General features: G+C 53.1%; 1 protein-coding gene across 1 annotated transcript in view; it reads right to left on the bottom strand.

Moving 5' to 3' along the window:
* Positions 1-14,587, bottom strand: part of Myo15b (myosin XVB) — a 41,102-nt gene extending 26,515 nt beyond the window's left edge. Inside the window, 15 exon segments of the mRNA XM_036195332.1 lie at positions 1,601-1,726; positions 5,882-6,013; positions 6,231-6,326; positions 8,181-8,313; positions 8,387-8,445; positions 8,537-8,650; positions 9,304-9,465; positions 9,576-9,772; positions 9,775-9,860; positions 10,014-10,117; positions 10,797-10,893; positions 11,157-11,231; positions 11,384-11,493; positions 11,706-11,769; positions 12,525-14,587. Coding sequence (XP_036051225.1) covers positions 1,601-1,726; positions 5,882-6,013; positions 6,231-6,326; positions 8,181-8,313; positions 8,387-8,445; positions 8,537-8,650; positions 9,304-9,465; positions 9,576-9,772; positions 9,775-9,860; positions 10,014-10,117; positions 10,797-10,893; positions 11,157-11,231; positions 11,384-11,493; positions 11,706-11,769; positions 12,525-14,587 — 3,618 coding nt within the window.
* Positions 14,588-18,095: the final 3,508 nt, after the last annotated feature.

Genomic DNA, 18,095 nt, shown 5'->3' with positions numbered 1-18,095 from the left:
AACTCTTGAGGAGAGAGGGATAAGAGATATTAGAAGGAAAGAGAGGAGAGAAACAGAAATGTTCAGGAGGGCCTGGATCACTATCCACGTGCCCCTTCTGTCTCTTCTAAAGGGCTATTATAGGAATGCCAAGGGGTGGAGCCAAAGACCTTCCCCAGCTCAGCCAAGTGCAGATCCTTTCCAGTCACCTGGTGACCACACACCTGGTCAAGCAGTCCTCTAACGCAGCTCTGCTGGGTAAAGCAAGCTCAGATCTCATTAGACTTTTGTGGATCTCCACATCTTGGTTACTGTCATGTATATTTCTTCTCTACATCTCAGAATAGTGAGGTTGGAGAGATGGCTCAGTAGTTAAGAGCACTGGCTGCTCCTACAAAGGACTAGGGTTCAACTCCCATACCCACATAGGAGCTCAAGCATGTGGTGCAGGCAGGCAAAATATCCATACACATTAAATAAATAAATCTTTAAAAAGAAAAAAAGGTGGACAGTGGTGGCATAGGTCTTTAATCCCAGCACTTGGGAAGTAGAGGCAGGCAGATCTCTGTGGAGTTTGAGGCCAGCCTGGTCCATGAAGGGAGTTCCAGGACAGCCAGTATTGTTACACAGAGAAACCCTGTCTCAAAAAACAGAGAGAGAAGGTTGGGGATTTAGCTCAGTGGTAGAGTGCTTGCCTAGCAAGCGCAAGGCCCTGGGTTCGATCCTCAGCTCCAAGAAAAGAAAAGAAAAGAAAAAAGAGAGAGCGCAAGAGCGCGAAACTGCATCACAAGGTGAGCCAGTAAGATGCCTGCTTCCCGAGTTGGAGGACCCAAGTTCAACCCCAGGTACTCACACTGTGGAAGGAGAGTGCCAATGCCCAAGTCACCCCCTGACCTCCATATGTGTGCTGTAGCATACACAGCCCCTCCTCCCCCCACCATATTAAAAAACAAATATAAAAAAACATTCAGCATGAGTGGGAGGGGCTCACAAGGCCCCACCCCTTGCTGAGGAGCTATGAAAAATAATTAGTGCTCAGACTTGGTTGTGACCTGATGCTCAGGTGGAGTTACACACTGCCATACCTTGGAAGGGACCTCCCTGACATTGTCACCTGGTAAATGAGTCAGCTTGGGAGGGGCAGACCCTAAGGTGACAGGGCCTTACTGATTCACCCTGGAGTCTATGCTGAAGGGAGGGGAGAATTCCCACACCTGGTTTGATCTGACTCTGGAGAGTGTTAACAGAGAGCTTTGATTTGCCCTTTGTGATGGCTACCTTCTGTCTCCTGTACCTTCTGTTTGAGGTCTTATCTGAGAGTCTTCCTAGGGGCTCAAAGCCTATGCAAACTTAGTTTAAGAACAGTCAGAACACTGTGGTATGCTGTACTAAGAATTTGAATTTGGCATTGTCCCTCTGGGGGGCTTTGATAAGAAGTTTTGGTATAACTTGCTAAAGGTATGAATTGTCTAACAAAAGGGCCCTTTGCTAAACAAGGGTGGACCAGCTCCCCCTGCAGCTGAGAAAGGCTAAAGATTCATCCTCAAGGTGCATCTGTCTCCTGATTCCACGGGCCCCCGAGAGAACCCACACCCGACATATAACACTCAAGAACAGATACCTGGTAGGTGACAGTCCCAGCATAGTGCTGCAGAGTGAATATGGGCAGGGGCAGCTGAGGCTTGGCGTAGCTCGGATGGTCACCGTGGTGATAGTGGCACTTCTGGAGGAAAGTGTGGTCTGTGGCCTGGTGAGGAAGGAGTCATACCTTCCTCAGGGTTCCTACATGCTTACTGTTCCCTGCCGGGACCTTGCTCCCTCCTGGAGACCCCAGAACTACACTCCCTAAACAGGGAGACTTGTCTCCCCAAATTTTTCCCTCAGACAGGAAGAGTCAGTAAGTCTGTATAAAGCGTGTGCTCTCTCGAGGACTTTACATTTGGAACAACCAAGTACCACTTGAGAACGTCTGAGTTCCCTCAGGCCCAGGGGCCACCTCCACCAGCCCTAGATGTGACATTTCTGAGGAAGCCTGAAGGAATTAAAAAGAAATAGACCTGAAGGCTTTGACACAGATGTCAAAACCATTCGGGTAGATCCCACAGCTACAGCTTCTCAACAAGTATTATGTAACTTAAGGGCTGGCAAGAGCAAGGGCTGCTCTGCCAGAGAGCCTGGTTCAGTTCCCGGCCCCTGCATGAATGATGCCTCACAGTTGTGACTTCAATCCCAGAGAATCTGACGCCCTCTTCTGGCCTCCTCAGGCACCAGGTACACACATCGCATTCAGACAAAAAACACATAAAACAAATCTAAAAGTTTTACAAAGTGACTCTAGGCTCTTCAGAAAGAACTGTGAAAGGGTTTCTTTCATTTTGGAGACAGTTTTCTATGTAGACCAGGCTGGCTTTGAATTCACATTGATCTACCTGCCTCTGCATTCAGAATCTTGGGGATTAAAGGTTGGATTAAAGATTTGCACACTATGCCTGGCTGTTTGTTTGTTTGTTTGGTTTGGTATAGTCTCATCATGTAGCACAGGCTAGCCTCCAACTCAACTGTGTAGCTAAGGTGGCCCTCCTCACCTCTACCTCTAGATGCTGGGATCACAAGTGTGCATCTTTTGTCAAAATCCCTTCTCAAGGGAGGATTGGGCAATGTCTGTCCCTTTTCCCAAGGTCCCTGTGGGAAACCAAGGTACAATTCCACCAACGTTCACTCTGAGGAACCAGTTAGTTTACCAGGCTTAGAGAGCATAGGTGAGGGGTTACTTAATGGTGTGGGTGCTCCTCCCCGAGAAGTCTTACCCAGCAGGGATGATGACTCTCCTCTAGCTGCATAGATGTAGCCCTTCCCCCATCTTCCCTAGCCTATAAATGCTAACCTTTTCCCAGGCCACGTGCTATGCAGGCCAATAAGGGCCACATCGAGTACAAGCGGTTAAGTGAGGCTGCATACTCAGGTGAGGGTTCTGTGACCGACCCTCCTGATCCCTCTGTGAGGGACTAGAAACAGCTAAGAACCCACTTAGGATGATCCTAGGCAAGGAGGCACAGCTGAACTCAGTTGGTCAGCCCCAATTGTTCCATAGAACAGCACCACCACACCTGATTTTATACCGTGCTGGGGATCGAACCGATAGCTCTGTGCCTGCTAGGCAAGCCCTCTACCAACTGAGCTATGTCGCTGTCCCAGGGTCACTATTTTTGGTGTCTACTCTCCAGCCTTAATTCCCAAAGGTCTGGGTTCTACACACGTTCTGTGACTCCACAGAGCTCCCCACCCAGCCACACAGCTGGGATTCTCACTTATTGTGAGAAAGGTCTCATATGCACTGCCTGGCTCAGCCTGGCTTTATTATTATTGTTATTCCATCAGGCTGTGTTGGCTTCAAATTTGCATTCCTCCTGCGCCTGCCTTGTGAGAGCTGACAGGTATTCATTACCACCCCAGGTCGGGTGGAGTTTGTTCAACTCCAGAGACTAAATCCACTAACACACACACCAGGCAAGCATTACCACTGAACTGTACGCCCCCAGGCTCCCTTCCGGTTCTTTTTTAAGGTAGGGACTTTTGTTTGTTCCTCTGGCTGGCCTTGAACTCCTGAGCTTAAGTGATCATCTTGCTTCAGCTTCCTGATGGAGCTACCCTGCCAGGCCTGACTTTGTTGATGAGACAGGGCCTCACTATGTAGCCATGGCTGTTCTGGAACTCCCTGTGTGGACTAAGCTGGCCTCAAACTCAAAGATCTGCCTGGACTTGCATCCTGAGTCCTGGGACTAAAGATACGTGCCATCATACCTAGCTGATTGATTGATTGAATATTGGTTGATTTTTGGTTTTCGAGACAGGGTTTCTCTGTGTAGTTTTGGTGCCTGTCCTGGATCTCACTCTGTAGACCAGGCTGGCCTCGAACTCACAGAGATCCTCCTGTCTCTGCCTCCTAAATGCTAGGACTAAAGGTGTGAGCCACCATGCCCAGTTTAACTTTTTGTTGTTGTTGTTGTTTTTGAGACAGGGTTTCTCTGTAGCTTTGGAGCCTGTCGTGGACTAGCTCTGTAGACCAGGCTGGCCTCGAACTCACTGAGATCCACCTGCCTCTGCCTCCTGAGTGCTGGGATTACAGGTGTGTGCCACGCCCGACTTTTTTTTTGGGGGGGGGTTCCAGTTTAACATTTTTAAAAATTAATTAATTTTTAGATTTATTTCTTTTTAAATGTGTGTGTGCTTTGCTTGCATATCTCTATGTGCAGCACATTATGTGTCTGGTGCCCATGGAGGTCAGAAGAGGGTACCAGGTCTCCTGGAACTGAAGTTATGTTGACGGTTGTGAGCCACCATGTGGATGCTGGGAATTGATGCTCTTTACTGCTCTCCAGTCCAGGAGGGGAGGAGCTGAATCTTCTGTGTCTGATGTTTTCCCCTTAGAATGGCCCCTACATGCCAATTCTTCCATTCTTCCTTCAATGCCAGCACACCACAGATGGAATCCGAGCCCTCAGACAGGCCCAGCCCACCTGCAGCTCAGTCTAGTGCAGAGAGAGAAGTCACATTGACGGCACTAGACTGTAGTGGATGGCTGTTTGAGCCATGCCCTGAAGCACCGCCCCTAGTAACAGCTATACCTGCCTATGACCTTGAGGTACCTGCCCCAGGGGCGTGGCCGCTGGGGGACCCTTAAGACCTGGGATGCACATATGCAGCGCTCTTGGCTACCTCATGGTTTGGACGCTGAAATCTTGGACCAAGCTGTTCAGTGTGGGACATAGCTCAGCTTTCCAGATCCTACACTAAATCTCCCATCTCCCATGGTTGTGAGTTAACTCCCAAACAAATTCCTTTGATCATTAAGCTGATTCCGTGTGTTGCTATCGACTTAATCACATTACTTGACAATCAAGAGTGTCTGCTCTCTCCAGGGTTTCAAATACAGGATGGCAGAGGCTGATGTGTAACGGGAGTATTTACACCCCATAGCCAGTTACTAACCCAAGAAGCATTTACAGCTGACTATTGGTGGTGCGTGCCTCTAATTCCAGTACATAAGGATCAGGAGTTCAAGGCCAGCCTAGACTATATACATGACTTCCTGTCTCAAAAACAGAACAAGGGGGCTGGAGAGATAGCTTAGATGTTAAGAGCACCAACTGTTCTTCCAAAGGTCCTGAGTTCAATTCCCAGCACCCACATAGTGGCTCACAACCATCTGTAATGAGATCTGGCACCCTCTTTTGTATATATAATAAATAAATAAATCTTTTAAAAAAACAAAACAAACAAACAAACAGAACAAGACTAAGGGGCTGAAGAGAGGGCTAAGAGCACTGGCTGCTCTTCCAGAGGTCCTGAGTTCAATTCTCAGCACCCACATGGCAGCTCACAACCATCCTAACTCCAGTTCCAGGGGATCCAACAACCTCTTCTGATTTCCATGGTATTAGGCATGTGTGTGTGTGTGTGTGTGTGTGTGTGTGTGTGTGTGTGTGTATGCGTGCTCACACTTGAAGACAAAACACCCTTGAAAAACATTTATACTCACCGGGTGGTGGTGGTGCAAGCCTTTAATCCCAGTACTCAGGAGGCAAAGGCAGGCTGACCTCTTGAGTTCAAGGCCAGCCTGGTCTACAGAGTGAGTTCCAAGACTACACAGAGAAACCCTGTCTTGAAACAAACAAAAACAAAAATATATTCATACACTTAAAATTAAATGTTTTTTTAAGGCATTGGTGGGAGCCCAGGGCTTTCCCTCTTGAATGCACCTTCCCTGGGCTATGCAGAAAGGCTGGGTCTCTGGACCCTATAACCTGCTTGTCTCCCAGGAGGCCCTGCTGGCTTCATCCTGGCTGCTTAGGGCCCCCCATTCCTTGTCTGTGACACTGAGCATCACTGACGACTGGTATACCTGGGATAGCCATGTCTGGGAGTCCAGGATGCTCAGGAGGCTGTGGGGCTGGCCTACCAGGAGGTCCAGGCATGACTCCCTCGGAGGCTGGGGTACGGGCACCCAGCTCAGCATCTCCTGCTGGCATTCCTCCTGGAAAGAACCAGTTTCTGGTTGGTTACTCACAGCCCACGTTTGTTGGGGCAGGGAGCGATCACAGAGCTGACAAGGAGATTCCCTCCTCGTACTTATGTAAATGGAGGTTAAGAAGGACCGGACCCTCCCCACCCACTGCAGGAAGGGGACTTTGGGGCGACCTCTGTGCTGGGCAGTACTCTGTCACCTGCCACATCTGTGCCCAGCTCCCTACCTCCTCCTGGGCCAGCAGCCGCTGGCTGGAGAAGAGCTGCAGGTGCTCGCTGGCCAGGTTGCTGCACAGCTGCTCTAAGCCGTTCACCCGAAGGGCCTGGGGTAGGTGAAGGCGGGGGGTCTGCCCTGGAGGTGGGGGCGGGGCAAGTGGAGACCCCTCCCTTCTCTCCACCAGAGCTGAGAAGGCAGCCACCAGGGACAGCCTGTAGGCCACCACACACCAGCCCCAGCTGCATCATCCATTAGTCCTTCCTCCAGCTCTCTACGCTCTTGCTCTCTGCTCCAATTGCGCTGTGAGCCTCTGGAGCTCTGATCCCGGCTGTCCCGAGGGGCTATGGAGGGTGCATCTTCCCACTATCTATCTTGGTGGCCCTCAGAATCCCATAGCCTCACCAGTAGGTCCCCCTGGCAGCCACCTCCAGGAAGCCTTCTTGTCTTCCTCCCCTGCTTTCCTCCGCAGCCTCAGCATGCAGGCTCAAGCCCAGCAAGGCACTCACTACCTTTGCACAGCTGTGCACACCCCACTACCTTTGCACAGCTGTGCACACCTGCAAACATACCAGAACACACATGCATACAACCCTTCCCATCCAGGGCAGAAGTGGTCACCAAGGACATTCTAAGGAAGGCAGGACACACAGGGCAGTGAACAGTGCCCATCTAGGAACTGGGGGTAGCCTATCTCCTTTCTCCAAGCCCCATTATTGCTGGCCCCTCCTCACAAAAGGAGGCAACTCTCCACCCCACCCCACCCCCGGACTGAGGACTGAACCCAGGGTCTTGTGCTTGCTAGGCAAGCAGTCTACCACTGAGCTAAATCCCCAACCAGAAGCAAATCTTGAGGCAAGGAGTGCACAGCTGTATCAGTTCTGGGAGATTGGAGAGGGTCTACTTCCTTCCTCTTTGGTATGTAGGAGGTGAGGTTGCGGACAGGCCCAGCCCAAGGTGGCCATGCAGGACAGAACTCTCCAGAAGCGGTGCCAGAACAAGACAGGGCGGGGCAGGACTCTATCTGGAGAGAGCTAACATTGCCTACTTTACTGCCCGGGACACGGACCTCAGAAGGATTAATTAGTTGTGTGAGGTCACACAGCCTGCAAGGGGAAGGTGAGGCAGAGAGCCCTGGGGCTTGGGGTGGGCTCCAGCCACTCCCAGAGGGAATCCAGGAGGGTTCCCAGCCCCGGCAGGGAAAGGCACATGTGGTGAGCCACTGTCCTCCCAGGAACATGCAGATGGAGATAAGTGGACTGAGAGCCCCAAGATTCTCTGCCAGCCTCCCCAGACTCTAAAGACCCAAGAGGCAGGACCTGTTCCCTTCTCATCCTGGTGCCTCCTCATCCCCACCCAGGGACACTCAAGGATTCCACTCAGTCGCCCCAGAAGAAGCCAGCAAAGGCACAGGTCAGATAGACAAACAGTTAGGGAGGGAAAGATGGGAATCCACCCAAGACACACAAGTCCTCAGCACTAAGAGACTTATTGGCCCCTGAGGGAGAAAGGGCAAGGAATAAGAGACAAGACAGGAGACAGAGGACAAGTGAGAAGAGGAAAGGAACAGGGAGAGGGATATTTGTCCAGGAGGGACAAAGGACTGTCTCTGGATAGAGAGGAGACTGACGTGGCCCATCGGCAAATGGCGGTTTATAAAGGTAAAGGGGAAACCCCATGTTAGGATGACTTGGTTTGTTTTAATTGGGTATGCTAATTTGGTGAGCCAAAAGGGACTTTTGATTGCTGGACCTCAATACTTAAGATAGCTGGGCCTTGGTAGTCAGCCTCGGGAGGAGGAAGTGGCCAAATAAGGGAATAGACCTTGGGGCTAGCTTAAGGAATGTAATCTAACAGTTTTTAACAAGGGGGAAAAGGTTAAAAGGCCTGTTCGAGCCCTCCAGGGAGGAGCTGGAATGAGATGGGCACCACCTGCCTGCCCCTCCCCCTCCCAGAGGGTGACCTCAAAGCCATAGGCATCCACGACAGTGATGGTGCCCACACCGTCTGCCTCCCTTGGTGGAGCCAGCCTCCTGTTGACCTGCTTCAGAAGCCAGTTGAAGAGCCTTGTGTACAGGGTCTTGGCCAGGGCATCCCTGCAGACACCGTCAGTGAGCCTTGCCCAGCAGAGTGCCAGACCTGGCTCCACTCTGGGATCCCCAAGGTTACCTGGCATCGATAGCACTTTCCACCGGCAGAGATCTGGAGACCCGGCCATAGGGTGTGTCCTGGAGACCAGAGACGTGCTCAGGAGTCAGGCCCAGACTTACAGGTGCTTCAGGTTGCTCCTCCCACCTTCCCAGCCCCCTTTGGGCTCACCATGACCCTCTTGGTGACTGCCCCTTCTAGGCACTCTGGTGGCACCTGTAGCAGCCGCGCTGCTAAGTGAATCTCAGCCCAGCTGGACACAGCAGCCACCTCTTGGGACTCCCGCTGGACAGAGGGGGACAGAAAAAGCTTCGCTTGTGTCATGGCAACAGTACCCAGGCATGACCTTGCCTTATCTAGCCAGATGCCGGTTCTTCAAAGGGCTGACAGCAGCCCACTGTGGTGGTGCACACCTTTAATCTCAGCACTCGGGAGGCAGAGGCAGGTGGATCTCTGTGAGTCTGAGGCCAGCCTGGTCTACAGAGTAAAACCCTGTCTCAAAATAAAGAGCCAACAGCACACAAGGCACTCTGGACTGTGGTGAGCCAGGCTCCGGGGCTGAAGGCCCTGAGTGTGAGCCCCGACTCTCTCTTAGTGGTTGGGCAGTCCTTCCCTCTTTCTCACTCTCTGCTGCCTTATTGCTAGAGGGAAAACAATACCCCTTGGGACACAGTTGTTGACATGAGAATTAAGTTTTTTTCAAAAAGTGTCAAGGGGGGCTGGAGAGATGGCTCATCTGTTAAGAGCACTGACTGCTCTTTCAGTGGTCCTGAGTTCCATTCCCAGCAACCACATGGTGGCTTCATCCATATTGAGATCTGGCGCCCTCTTCTGGCCTGTCCTTGAGGGTGTCAGCTGAGTACCAAGGGCACTCAGTGGCTTGGCATCACCACTGCCCATCCTGTGTGATCTCTGGTCCTGCCCACAGGGAAGCCCACCTCTGAAGAAGAGAAGCAGATGTTCCCCAGATGCAAGATGGTGGCCAGCACAGCCCAGACTTCAGTCAGCTCCTCTGCACACAAGCCCAGCACCCGCAGGGCCTCCACCAGCCCTTTGAAGTCCTGGGCATCCTCTTTGCCCCGGAGCCTGCAGGCTCTGCCCTGTAGAGTACAACAGGTTTGTGTGGGACATCTGGCATCCCCACAGCATCCTGAAAGCCCTGGCTGAGCCCCTTGTCTAGGCACATCATCCATGAGAGCCTCGCCCCTACCTGGTTGAGGTAGTAGTAAGCCTCAGGTCCCTGCAGAGAGAGCTGCTCAAGTTCCATGGGGTCCAACCCTGCCAGCAGCTCATAAAAAACATGGAAGCTTCGCTCAGCCTGGGCCTTGGAGAGAGAAACTTGCTTGGGGTGGAGCAGGGCTTGAGGGCTGTGGCTCCTCCTCCTTCCAACTTCCAGAGTTGGAGAAGAGTAGGCAGGAGGCGGGGCCTTACCTGAAACACTACTCTGGAGGTCTCAAGCAGATAGTGGGACACAGAGGCTCCTATGGTGGCTCCCCTGTGGGTAAAAGAGACAGGGTGGCATACCCAGGAGGGCAGTTTGCAGAAGGGGCCATCTGGGAGCTGAGGCCAAAGGCAGTAAGTATCCTGGCGCCCAAGAAGAGTAACCCCTGGCAGGTGTCACTGTGCCCACGGGACCTCCATCACTCACTGCTGCAGGCAGAGGCATAGCTCCTGGCCAAAGCGGCTGGCATTGGCATTGAGGATGGTCTTGGCGTGGCCAAAGCTGCTGAGCACGGGAAGTATGTCCTTTAGCTGTGTGAGGGTGGGGACACTCAGGTATACCTAAGACGACCATAGCACCCACTACCCACTGAGAGTCCGCTATACTGCTGGCTGTGTGGGCCCAAGTGGGGTCAGTCCTATCAGAACCCCCCCCCATTAAAAGGGCTGAGGGTGTAGCTCAATTTGTAGAGTGCTCCTCTAACATCCACAAGGCTCTGGGCTCAGTCCCCAGCACCACATAAAACTGGGTGTGGTGGTACACTCTAGAGGTGCAAGCAGGAAAATCAGAAGTTCAAGGTCATGCTCAGCTACATAGGAAATTCTAGGTCATCCTAGGCTACCTGAGACCCCATTAAAAAAAAAAAAAAGAGTCAGATCAGGCATGGTGGCTCATGTCTTTAATCCCAGCACTTTGTAGGTAGAAGCAGGTGGATCTCTGAGTTTGAGGCCAGCCTGGTCTACAGAGTGAGTTCCAGGACAGCCAAGGCTATACAGAAACCATGTCTTGAAAAAACTAAAAGCAAAAAGAACAGCAAAACCAAATGAAAACAACAACAACAACTACCACCAATAGCAAAAAACAATAAAAAATAAAGTTAAAGGGCCCAACCCTACTGCTGCATCAGGGAAATCTTGGGGCTGACCCATGAAAAGCCAGGCTTGGAGAAATGGCCTGAGAGATGACCAGCTGCCTCCAGCCAGACCTCACCTGAGCCCCTCTGGCCTCTGTCTGCTTCTGCCCCAGGCTGCTTAGAAACTCCACAATCTTCTTGGCAGTCTCCGTCTTCCCTGAGCCACTGTGCCCCCTGCAGGAGGGAGGAGCTAAGGATGGGAGGGAGCACCCAGGGCTGCCCCACTGAGCCCAGGAAGTGCCTCCATGGAGAAGTGACAATGTAAAGAGACTAGACCGGATTCATGAAGACCAATAGGAAGAAGTGCTAAGCAGGGCCACTCAGACTGGCCTCAGGACAGTCCTGAGGGTATCTTCCTGAATTGCTGCCCAGCAGTGCACAGGACTAATAGTTAGGGTGGTGTGTGGGTTCAGGCAAACAAGGCAGTCATGACTCACCCTAGGAGGATGCAGGGATCCTGTCCAGAGCTCTGAGACAGGCTATAGGCTGCTGCCCCGATGGCAAAGATGTGTCTGGGGGGAAGGACATCAGAGTGATGAGGAGGTGCCAGAGATGGTTGTCTGGGGCCTCCTAGGAATAGGCGATGTGCCCACAGGCCCTGGAACTCACTCAGTAAGACATATGCAGGGAGTTGCACACGGGGCAAAGGGGCAAAGTCACCTACGGTGTGGTGTTCGGGGCCTTCCTGGGGTGGTAGCTGGCCACGACCTCAGGTGAGAAGAGAGGGAGAGCCTGGTGGGGGTTCAGAGCAAGCAGGAGGGGCCCCCCAAAGGTCTGTCAAAGAAAGCAGAGGCTCTTATGAGAAGGGGGTACAAATGGGGAACTCCGACGCACCCCAGACCGGCCTCTCACACATGTCTTGCGGGACCCTTGCGGGACCCCAGGTAGAGCAGGCTTTACACTCAGTCTAGGGATGAAGAGAAGCCCCAGGGGTTCCCACAGTGGAAGGAGACTCCAGCCACGCCCCTTCACTGTGGTCTCCTTACATAGATGCGGCCCAGGTGGAACCTCTTCTTGAGGCACAGCAGCACAGAGCTGTCACACACCAGCCTGTGGGGACAGCAGGACAAGGGTGAAGGTTGCTGAGAGTCGGTCTTGAGCTAGCTCTGACGCATTAGGGAGACCCTGGGTAAGCTATGCAACTTCCAGCTGGGCTCTTCAGTTGCTCCCCATCCCCTGGGGGTAGGGGTGAGGGCTGCTGACCAAGAGAGGTGCTCTCTGGGCCAGCCAGGAAAGGAAGTCCCTTTCCCGTCCCAGTGTTACAGGCCTGTAATTCCAAAGACTTGGGAGGCTGAGGCCAGAGTATCACACATTCAACTCCTGCCTCAGCAACCTGGTGAGATTCTTTAACAAATGAAAAGGTACAAACGGGGCGCATCTGGGGGTAGGAGTGGATATGGGGGTGAGCAGGAAGATGGCTAAGAGGGTAAAAGCACTTGCCCCAAAGCTTGATAACCCGAGTGTGATCCCCAGAAACGACAGGGTGGGAGAGAGTCAACTTCTGTAAGTTGATCTCTGACCTCTGCATGTATACTGTGACACTCAAGAGTTTGCCCCTCCCTCATAAAAAAAAAAAAAAGCGGGCTGAGGGGCTATATAGATCAGGACCGAATGCAGGAGATCCTAGGTTCAATTCCCCTAGGAGCGTTGGAAGGGAACCTTTCACTCCAAACCTGCCTTTCTATGAGGCAAAAATCCCCTGTTGACTCAGTAAGGGTGCATACGATTTTTCAAAGGTCCAAGGGCGGGATGGAGTATGAGGAATTATGAGCCAGGGGTGGCTGATTCGGCATTATGCCCCTCACCGCAGCCGGGCGAGGTCCTCAGTGTCTTCCAGACCCTCTGGGAGACTCCTGGTCTTAGCACCGGGGAAGGGTGGAATCTCTAGGTCCTTCCAGATGCTCAGCTCCAGATCCCTCTCCAGCGCTGCCTCAGCGTCATCCTCTGGTTCCCACCGCTCCCCTGGGGACCTGCAAGCGCTATTCTGCCGTAGGCGGGTCTCCAAGGTAAGTTGAGGCAGCAGAGTATCAGCGCCAAGCCCAGGGTCTACGCAGGGATTAGAGCCCTGCGCCCAGTGCACTGGAGTCCCAACTTCTGGGGTCTCTGGCTCTGCTTCGCTCCGGTTCTCTTCGGGTGGAGTTCCACTGGTGGCAGACGGGGAAAAGGAGGGAGCCTGGCGGGACCTGACCACCCCTTCTCCACTAGCCCCTTGCTCCTCCCTGTACTCTGCAGCCCCTGCAGGAGACGAAACGCGGCCTTCCCCGGTGGGGGCGTCCGTGGATGCTCCTGAGGGGCCGCTGCACGACTCCTTCTGCGCACTATGGATCCGGGGGAAGACCACCGCGAACTTTGGATCTGCAGATGCTTCCTCGATGGCTGATGCACCATCTGAGCCTGAGTTATTCAGCGCCTGCGGAGGGCTCGGACTGCCGCTAGGGGGAGCCCACGGCGGTCCCCGGAGCACCGCCCGCCAGGCCAGGCGTAAGGCCCGCCAGCGCCGTGGCCCGGGCGCCCCGCCCCGCGCCTCGAGCGCCCTCTCGCGGCCGCGCTCCTCACGCTCCTGCGGCCTGGCCCTGCGTGCGTCGCCCCGACCTTGCTCCACCCGCAGTCGCAGCCAGCGCAGGAGGCACAGGGCCCGCGCCACACGCTGCAGCCGCGTCTTGAGGCTCCCGTGGAGGCCACCCGAGACCTGGGGAGACGTGCCAGCCGGGGCCCTCGTGCGCAGCTTGCGGAGCACCACGAGTGCAGTCAGCGGCGCCGGGTCCCGGGGTCGTCTGTCCCCTGCACATGCTCCCTCTCCAGCTCCGGTGTCACCCTCGCTCACAACCACCTGTACCTTCCCCGCCACCTCTCCGACCTGGAGGCGCTGAGCCCTGGGGGCCTCCGCCGTCTCAGGCTCAGTGCCTTGCAGCTCAGCCTTTGGCTGTGCCCCGACGTCACTGGTGTTTGCCATCACTTTGGAGTCCCGAGGACCCTGAGAGCCCCTGGGGGCGCTTGCGCAGCTATTCTCGAGAGAGCTGGAGACTGCAGCTTCCCTGGCCAGCTCTGTCTCCTGGGACTCAGGGATGCGGCTTGAGGTTCCTGGGGTCTCTCGTGGGCCATGTCTGTGCCCGGACCACCCGGGACTCGAGTCTGTATCTGTCCGAGAATCATCACTCGCTCCCTGAGTCCTTGTTCCCGACGGTCCTTCCCTGCTCTGGAGCTCCAAGGCGTGTCCATCATTGCTGTGATGGTTGCTGCCAGCTGACTCAGGTCTTGTGATAAGCGCGCCTTCTGAGCTCCTGTCAGAAGTCTTGGTCTTGATTGGCCGCTCCGAGGCTCCACCACCCTGGCTGCTGCTGTCCAGGGCCTCGTGGTGTTCACTGTCCAGGCACGAGCTGCCACCATCCCCGCCCGACGTGTCCCCATCCCTGCCAGAAGTCTCCCCGTGGCCTCGCGGAGCCGATGGCCCCTGCTCCTTTCTTCTGCGGCGGCCGCGCTTGGCCGTCCACTCTTCTTCCCCGGGGAGTTTCTGTTCCTCAGGGAGCTCCCCATGACTGTCCCCGGGCTCACGGCTCCCGGTAGACCTGTGGCCTCGACCCTGAGAGCTGCCCTGCCTTCCCCGGGTCTCCAGTGATGTCCCAGTCCCTGCACTTTTGCAAGGGTGGTTCCCTTCTTCGGTGGGCTTCCTGTGGCCTCCAGTGGTCCCCTTGCCTTTGGTGGCGTCCAGGTCCTTAGCAGGCTTGGTCTTGTGGGTTTTGCCGCGAGCAAGCCTGCGATCCCGCCTAGGGGCGCTGTCAGCGCTGGCGGACCCCGACTCCTGCTCCGCTGAGGCTGGCCTTCGGGGTCGAGCCCGGCGCTGGGGCGCTTTGCCCTTGCTTCCGCCCATAATTGCCTTACCAATTAATGCCTTGCTCCTTTTGCCTTCTGATCGGACTGTCCACGGTTGCCCTGAGGTCTCGGTTGCTGGGCACTGTCTGCTCCGGCGAGGTTATGGGCTCCCCTCTTAAGGCAGCAGCATCAATAATGTAGGCGGCAGCGGGTCCTGACCCCCTTGGTCAACAATGGAGTGGAGGCAGGTGGAAAGAGGAGACGCTGCAGCTGTGGACAAAGGCCGTGGACAGGGCATCGGCGCCGGGACTCTCTGCCATTCAGATCAGCCTGGCACCAGGCCAGACTGAGGAGCCCAGGCTCTACACTTCAGCCTCACTCCCTGTCTGCCAAGAGAGGCAGAGCAACGCGCTTCTACCCGGGGCCTTCCAGGAGGCTGGGACCATGGCTATGGGGCTATGCAGGGGACACTCGGGAGTTTCATTCTTTTCCATTGTGAAATACAATCTACTAAAAAGTGCAAACGGTAGGAGTATGCACCTCGAACCGGGGTAAAACCTGTGCACCCCTCTGGAGTTATGAATCCGAACTAGATAGAAGTCAAATCTCAGGCTCCTGGAAGAGCAACCAGTGCTCTCAAGCCATATCATCAACCTCAAAGGCAACTTACCACAAGTGGAAACTTACTTAGCTCACAGATTTTTGTGGAATTTTTTTTCCATCGTGGGGGTGGAATCTAGGGCGAGCCCTGTGGGTTCCAGACAAGTCCTCTGCTAACTGAGCTGCTTCTGTTCACGCATGTTTACCTTGGAGGTTTTTTGTTTTGTTTTTAAGATTTATTTATTTATTATGTATGGTGTTCTGTCTGCATGTATCCCTGCAGGCCAGAAGAGGGCACCAGATCTCATTATAGATGGTTGTGAGTCACTATGTGATTGCTCACAATTGAACTCAGGACCTCTGGAAAAAGTCAGTGCTCTTAACTGCTGAGCCATCTCTCCAGCTCTACCTTAGAGGTTTTTAATAACATATGTTGAGAAGCCTAGAGGTGATGATGAACACCTTTAATCCTAGCAATGAGAGGCAGAGGCAGGAGGATCTCTGTGAGTTTGAGGCCAGCCTGGGCTACAGAGTAAGTTCCAGGACATCCCCGACTCCAACTACACAGAGAAACCCTGCCAAAAAAGAAAACAAGCATCATCACCATGTACTGATTTCCCTCCTCTTCCTCCCCAGTTGCTCAGCATCCTGATGAATTAGTAGTGTTGTATAGTTTAACCAATTGTTAATAGTGCTTTCAAAATTGTATCCATTTATTTAGTGTGTGTGTGAGTGCACGGCACATGCATGCATACCACAGTCCACATGTGGGGTCAGAGGACAGGCAACTTGCAGGACTCAGTTCCTTCCTTCTACCCTGTGGGTCCTGGGGTTAACCTAGACTGTGAGACTTGGAGGCCCTTTGATGATAGCTTTTTAATTTTTTATTTTTATTTTATTTTTTGAGACAGGGTCTCTCTACATAGCCCTGGCTGTCCTGGAACTCACTGTGTAGACTAGGCTGACCTCAAACAAATTCAGAGATTGGCCTGCCTCGGTCCCCCAAGTGCTGGGATCAAAGGTGTGCACACCACTGCCCAGCTACCCATGGATTTTTTTTTTTTTTTTTTTCAGAGCTGAGGACCAAACCCAGGGCCTTGCACTTGATAGGCAAGTGCTCTACCACTGAGCTAAATCCCCAAATCCGGATTTGTTTTTATTCATTCATTCATTCATTCATTCATTTATACATCCTGACTGCAGTTTCTCCTCCCATTCCCTCCCCCTGGATTTTGTTTTTGTTTTTGTTTTTGGAGACAGGGTTTCTCTGTAGCTTTTGGAGGCTATCTTGGAACTTGCTTTGTAGACCAGGCTGGCCTCGAACTCACAGAGATCCACCTGTCTCTGCCTCCCGAGTGCTGGGATTACAGGCGTGTGCCACCACCGCCCAGCTCCCCCTGGATTTTTTTTAAAACCTGAGTTGATGCTACCTCACCTCACTTTTTGCATGAGAGAGGTGGGGAGACGGATCAGTGGTTAAGAGCACTTGTTGCTCTTATGGTGGACCCAGGCTAGGTTTCCAGCACCCATGTGTTGGTTCAAAACCATCTGTAGCTCCAGTTTCAGGAGAGCCAATGCCCTCTTTTGACCTGTGAGGCCAGCAGGCACACATAGTACACAAACATATGTGCAGGCAAAACACTCATCACACAAAGTAATCATCTTTTGCTTAAGTTACAAACAGCACCGGGAAATAATTTCATCCAAGGAGAATTAACTCCCAGGAGACTCACTGGACCATAGGCTGTGTGTTTGTAATTCGGAGATTTCTAAATTTCCTTCCGTAGAGGTTGTGCCGATTTACACTCACAAGGAGGAGGCAACTGTCCTGAAGGACCACAAGCTCATGGGCAACACCAGTGTGCCTGCAGACAGCTGTACGAGGCAGTACCCGCTGCCAGCACAGTTATTCAAAGGGCTGTGCACCCAGTAAAAAGCAGAATGCTCACACAGCGGATTCTCACGCAGCAATGAGAGCCACATAGGAGTGACGGGGACGGTGTGGGTTATCTTGTAAACAATGGTTCGTGGAAGCAGCCAGGCATGGAAGGGCAATCGGCACGGGATTCTATTGACAGACATACAGACACCCAAGGCATGGGTCTGCAGCAGGACCCTAGGATGTGCATGATGCTATTTGTCAAGATTTATCCAGGTGATGACTGTGACCCATGTAGGATTACTATGATTTTTGAAAGATAATACGGAGAAAAAGTCCTAGACAACACCAGCAGGTCCCAAACATGCATGGGCTTAGTATGTCCTACAGATCCCACCCAAGCATGGGTTTAGTATGTCCTACAGATCCCACCCAAGCATGGGTTTAGTATGTCCTACAGATCCCACCCAGGCATGGGCTTAGTATGTCCTAGGCAGTTTTCAACGTTTTGCTATGAACTCACTGAATCCTTGGGCAGGTACTACACAGCTGCACTCTGTGGATGAGACCTCAGAGGCACACAGCTTATGTTAAACCGGGACACCACCCCAGTCTGGCTCGAACCCCTGCTGGAGAATGGCTGTGAGGAACTGCCATCGCTGACCAACGGAACTCTAGTTCCTTGTTGACCCCTTTACAGCATGTCCTGTGAGCTCTTGGGACAAACTCTTGAACAAGTGGAAGGCTCTGTGCTCCCATGGACTTTCTGGTCCTCCTGGTGACCCAGAAGTAATACATATTATATTGGTAAATGATTGTGTTTTTTTAAGAAAAGTTTTATCTTAGTTTCAATTATGTGGTATATGTGTGTGGATATGTACATGTGAGCACAGGTACCCTCAGAGGCCAGGTGTCAGATCCCCTGGAACTGGAGTTATAGATGGTTGTGAGCCACCACGTGGGTGCTGGGAATCAAACCCAGGGCCTCTGAGGAGCAGCCAGTGCTCTTAACCACAGAGCTATCTCTCCTGCCCCCATGTTCTTTGAAAGTCTCACCAGAACTCTGCCTGGACCCTGCCAAAGGGAA

Source organism: Onychomys torridus, chromosome 8 (assembly GCF_903995425.1).
Source record: "Onychomys torridus chromosome 8, mOncTor1.1, whole genome shotgun sequence".
Lineage (NCBI taxonomy): Eukaryota > Metazoa > Chordata > Mammalia > Rodentia > Cricetidae > Onychomys > Onychomys torridus.
Note: the sequence above shows the minus strand (reverse complement) of the source record. Positions and strands in the feature narration are given on the sequence as shown.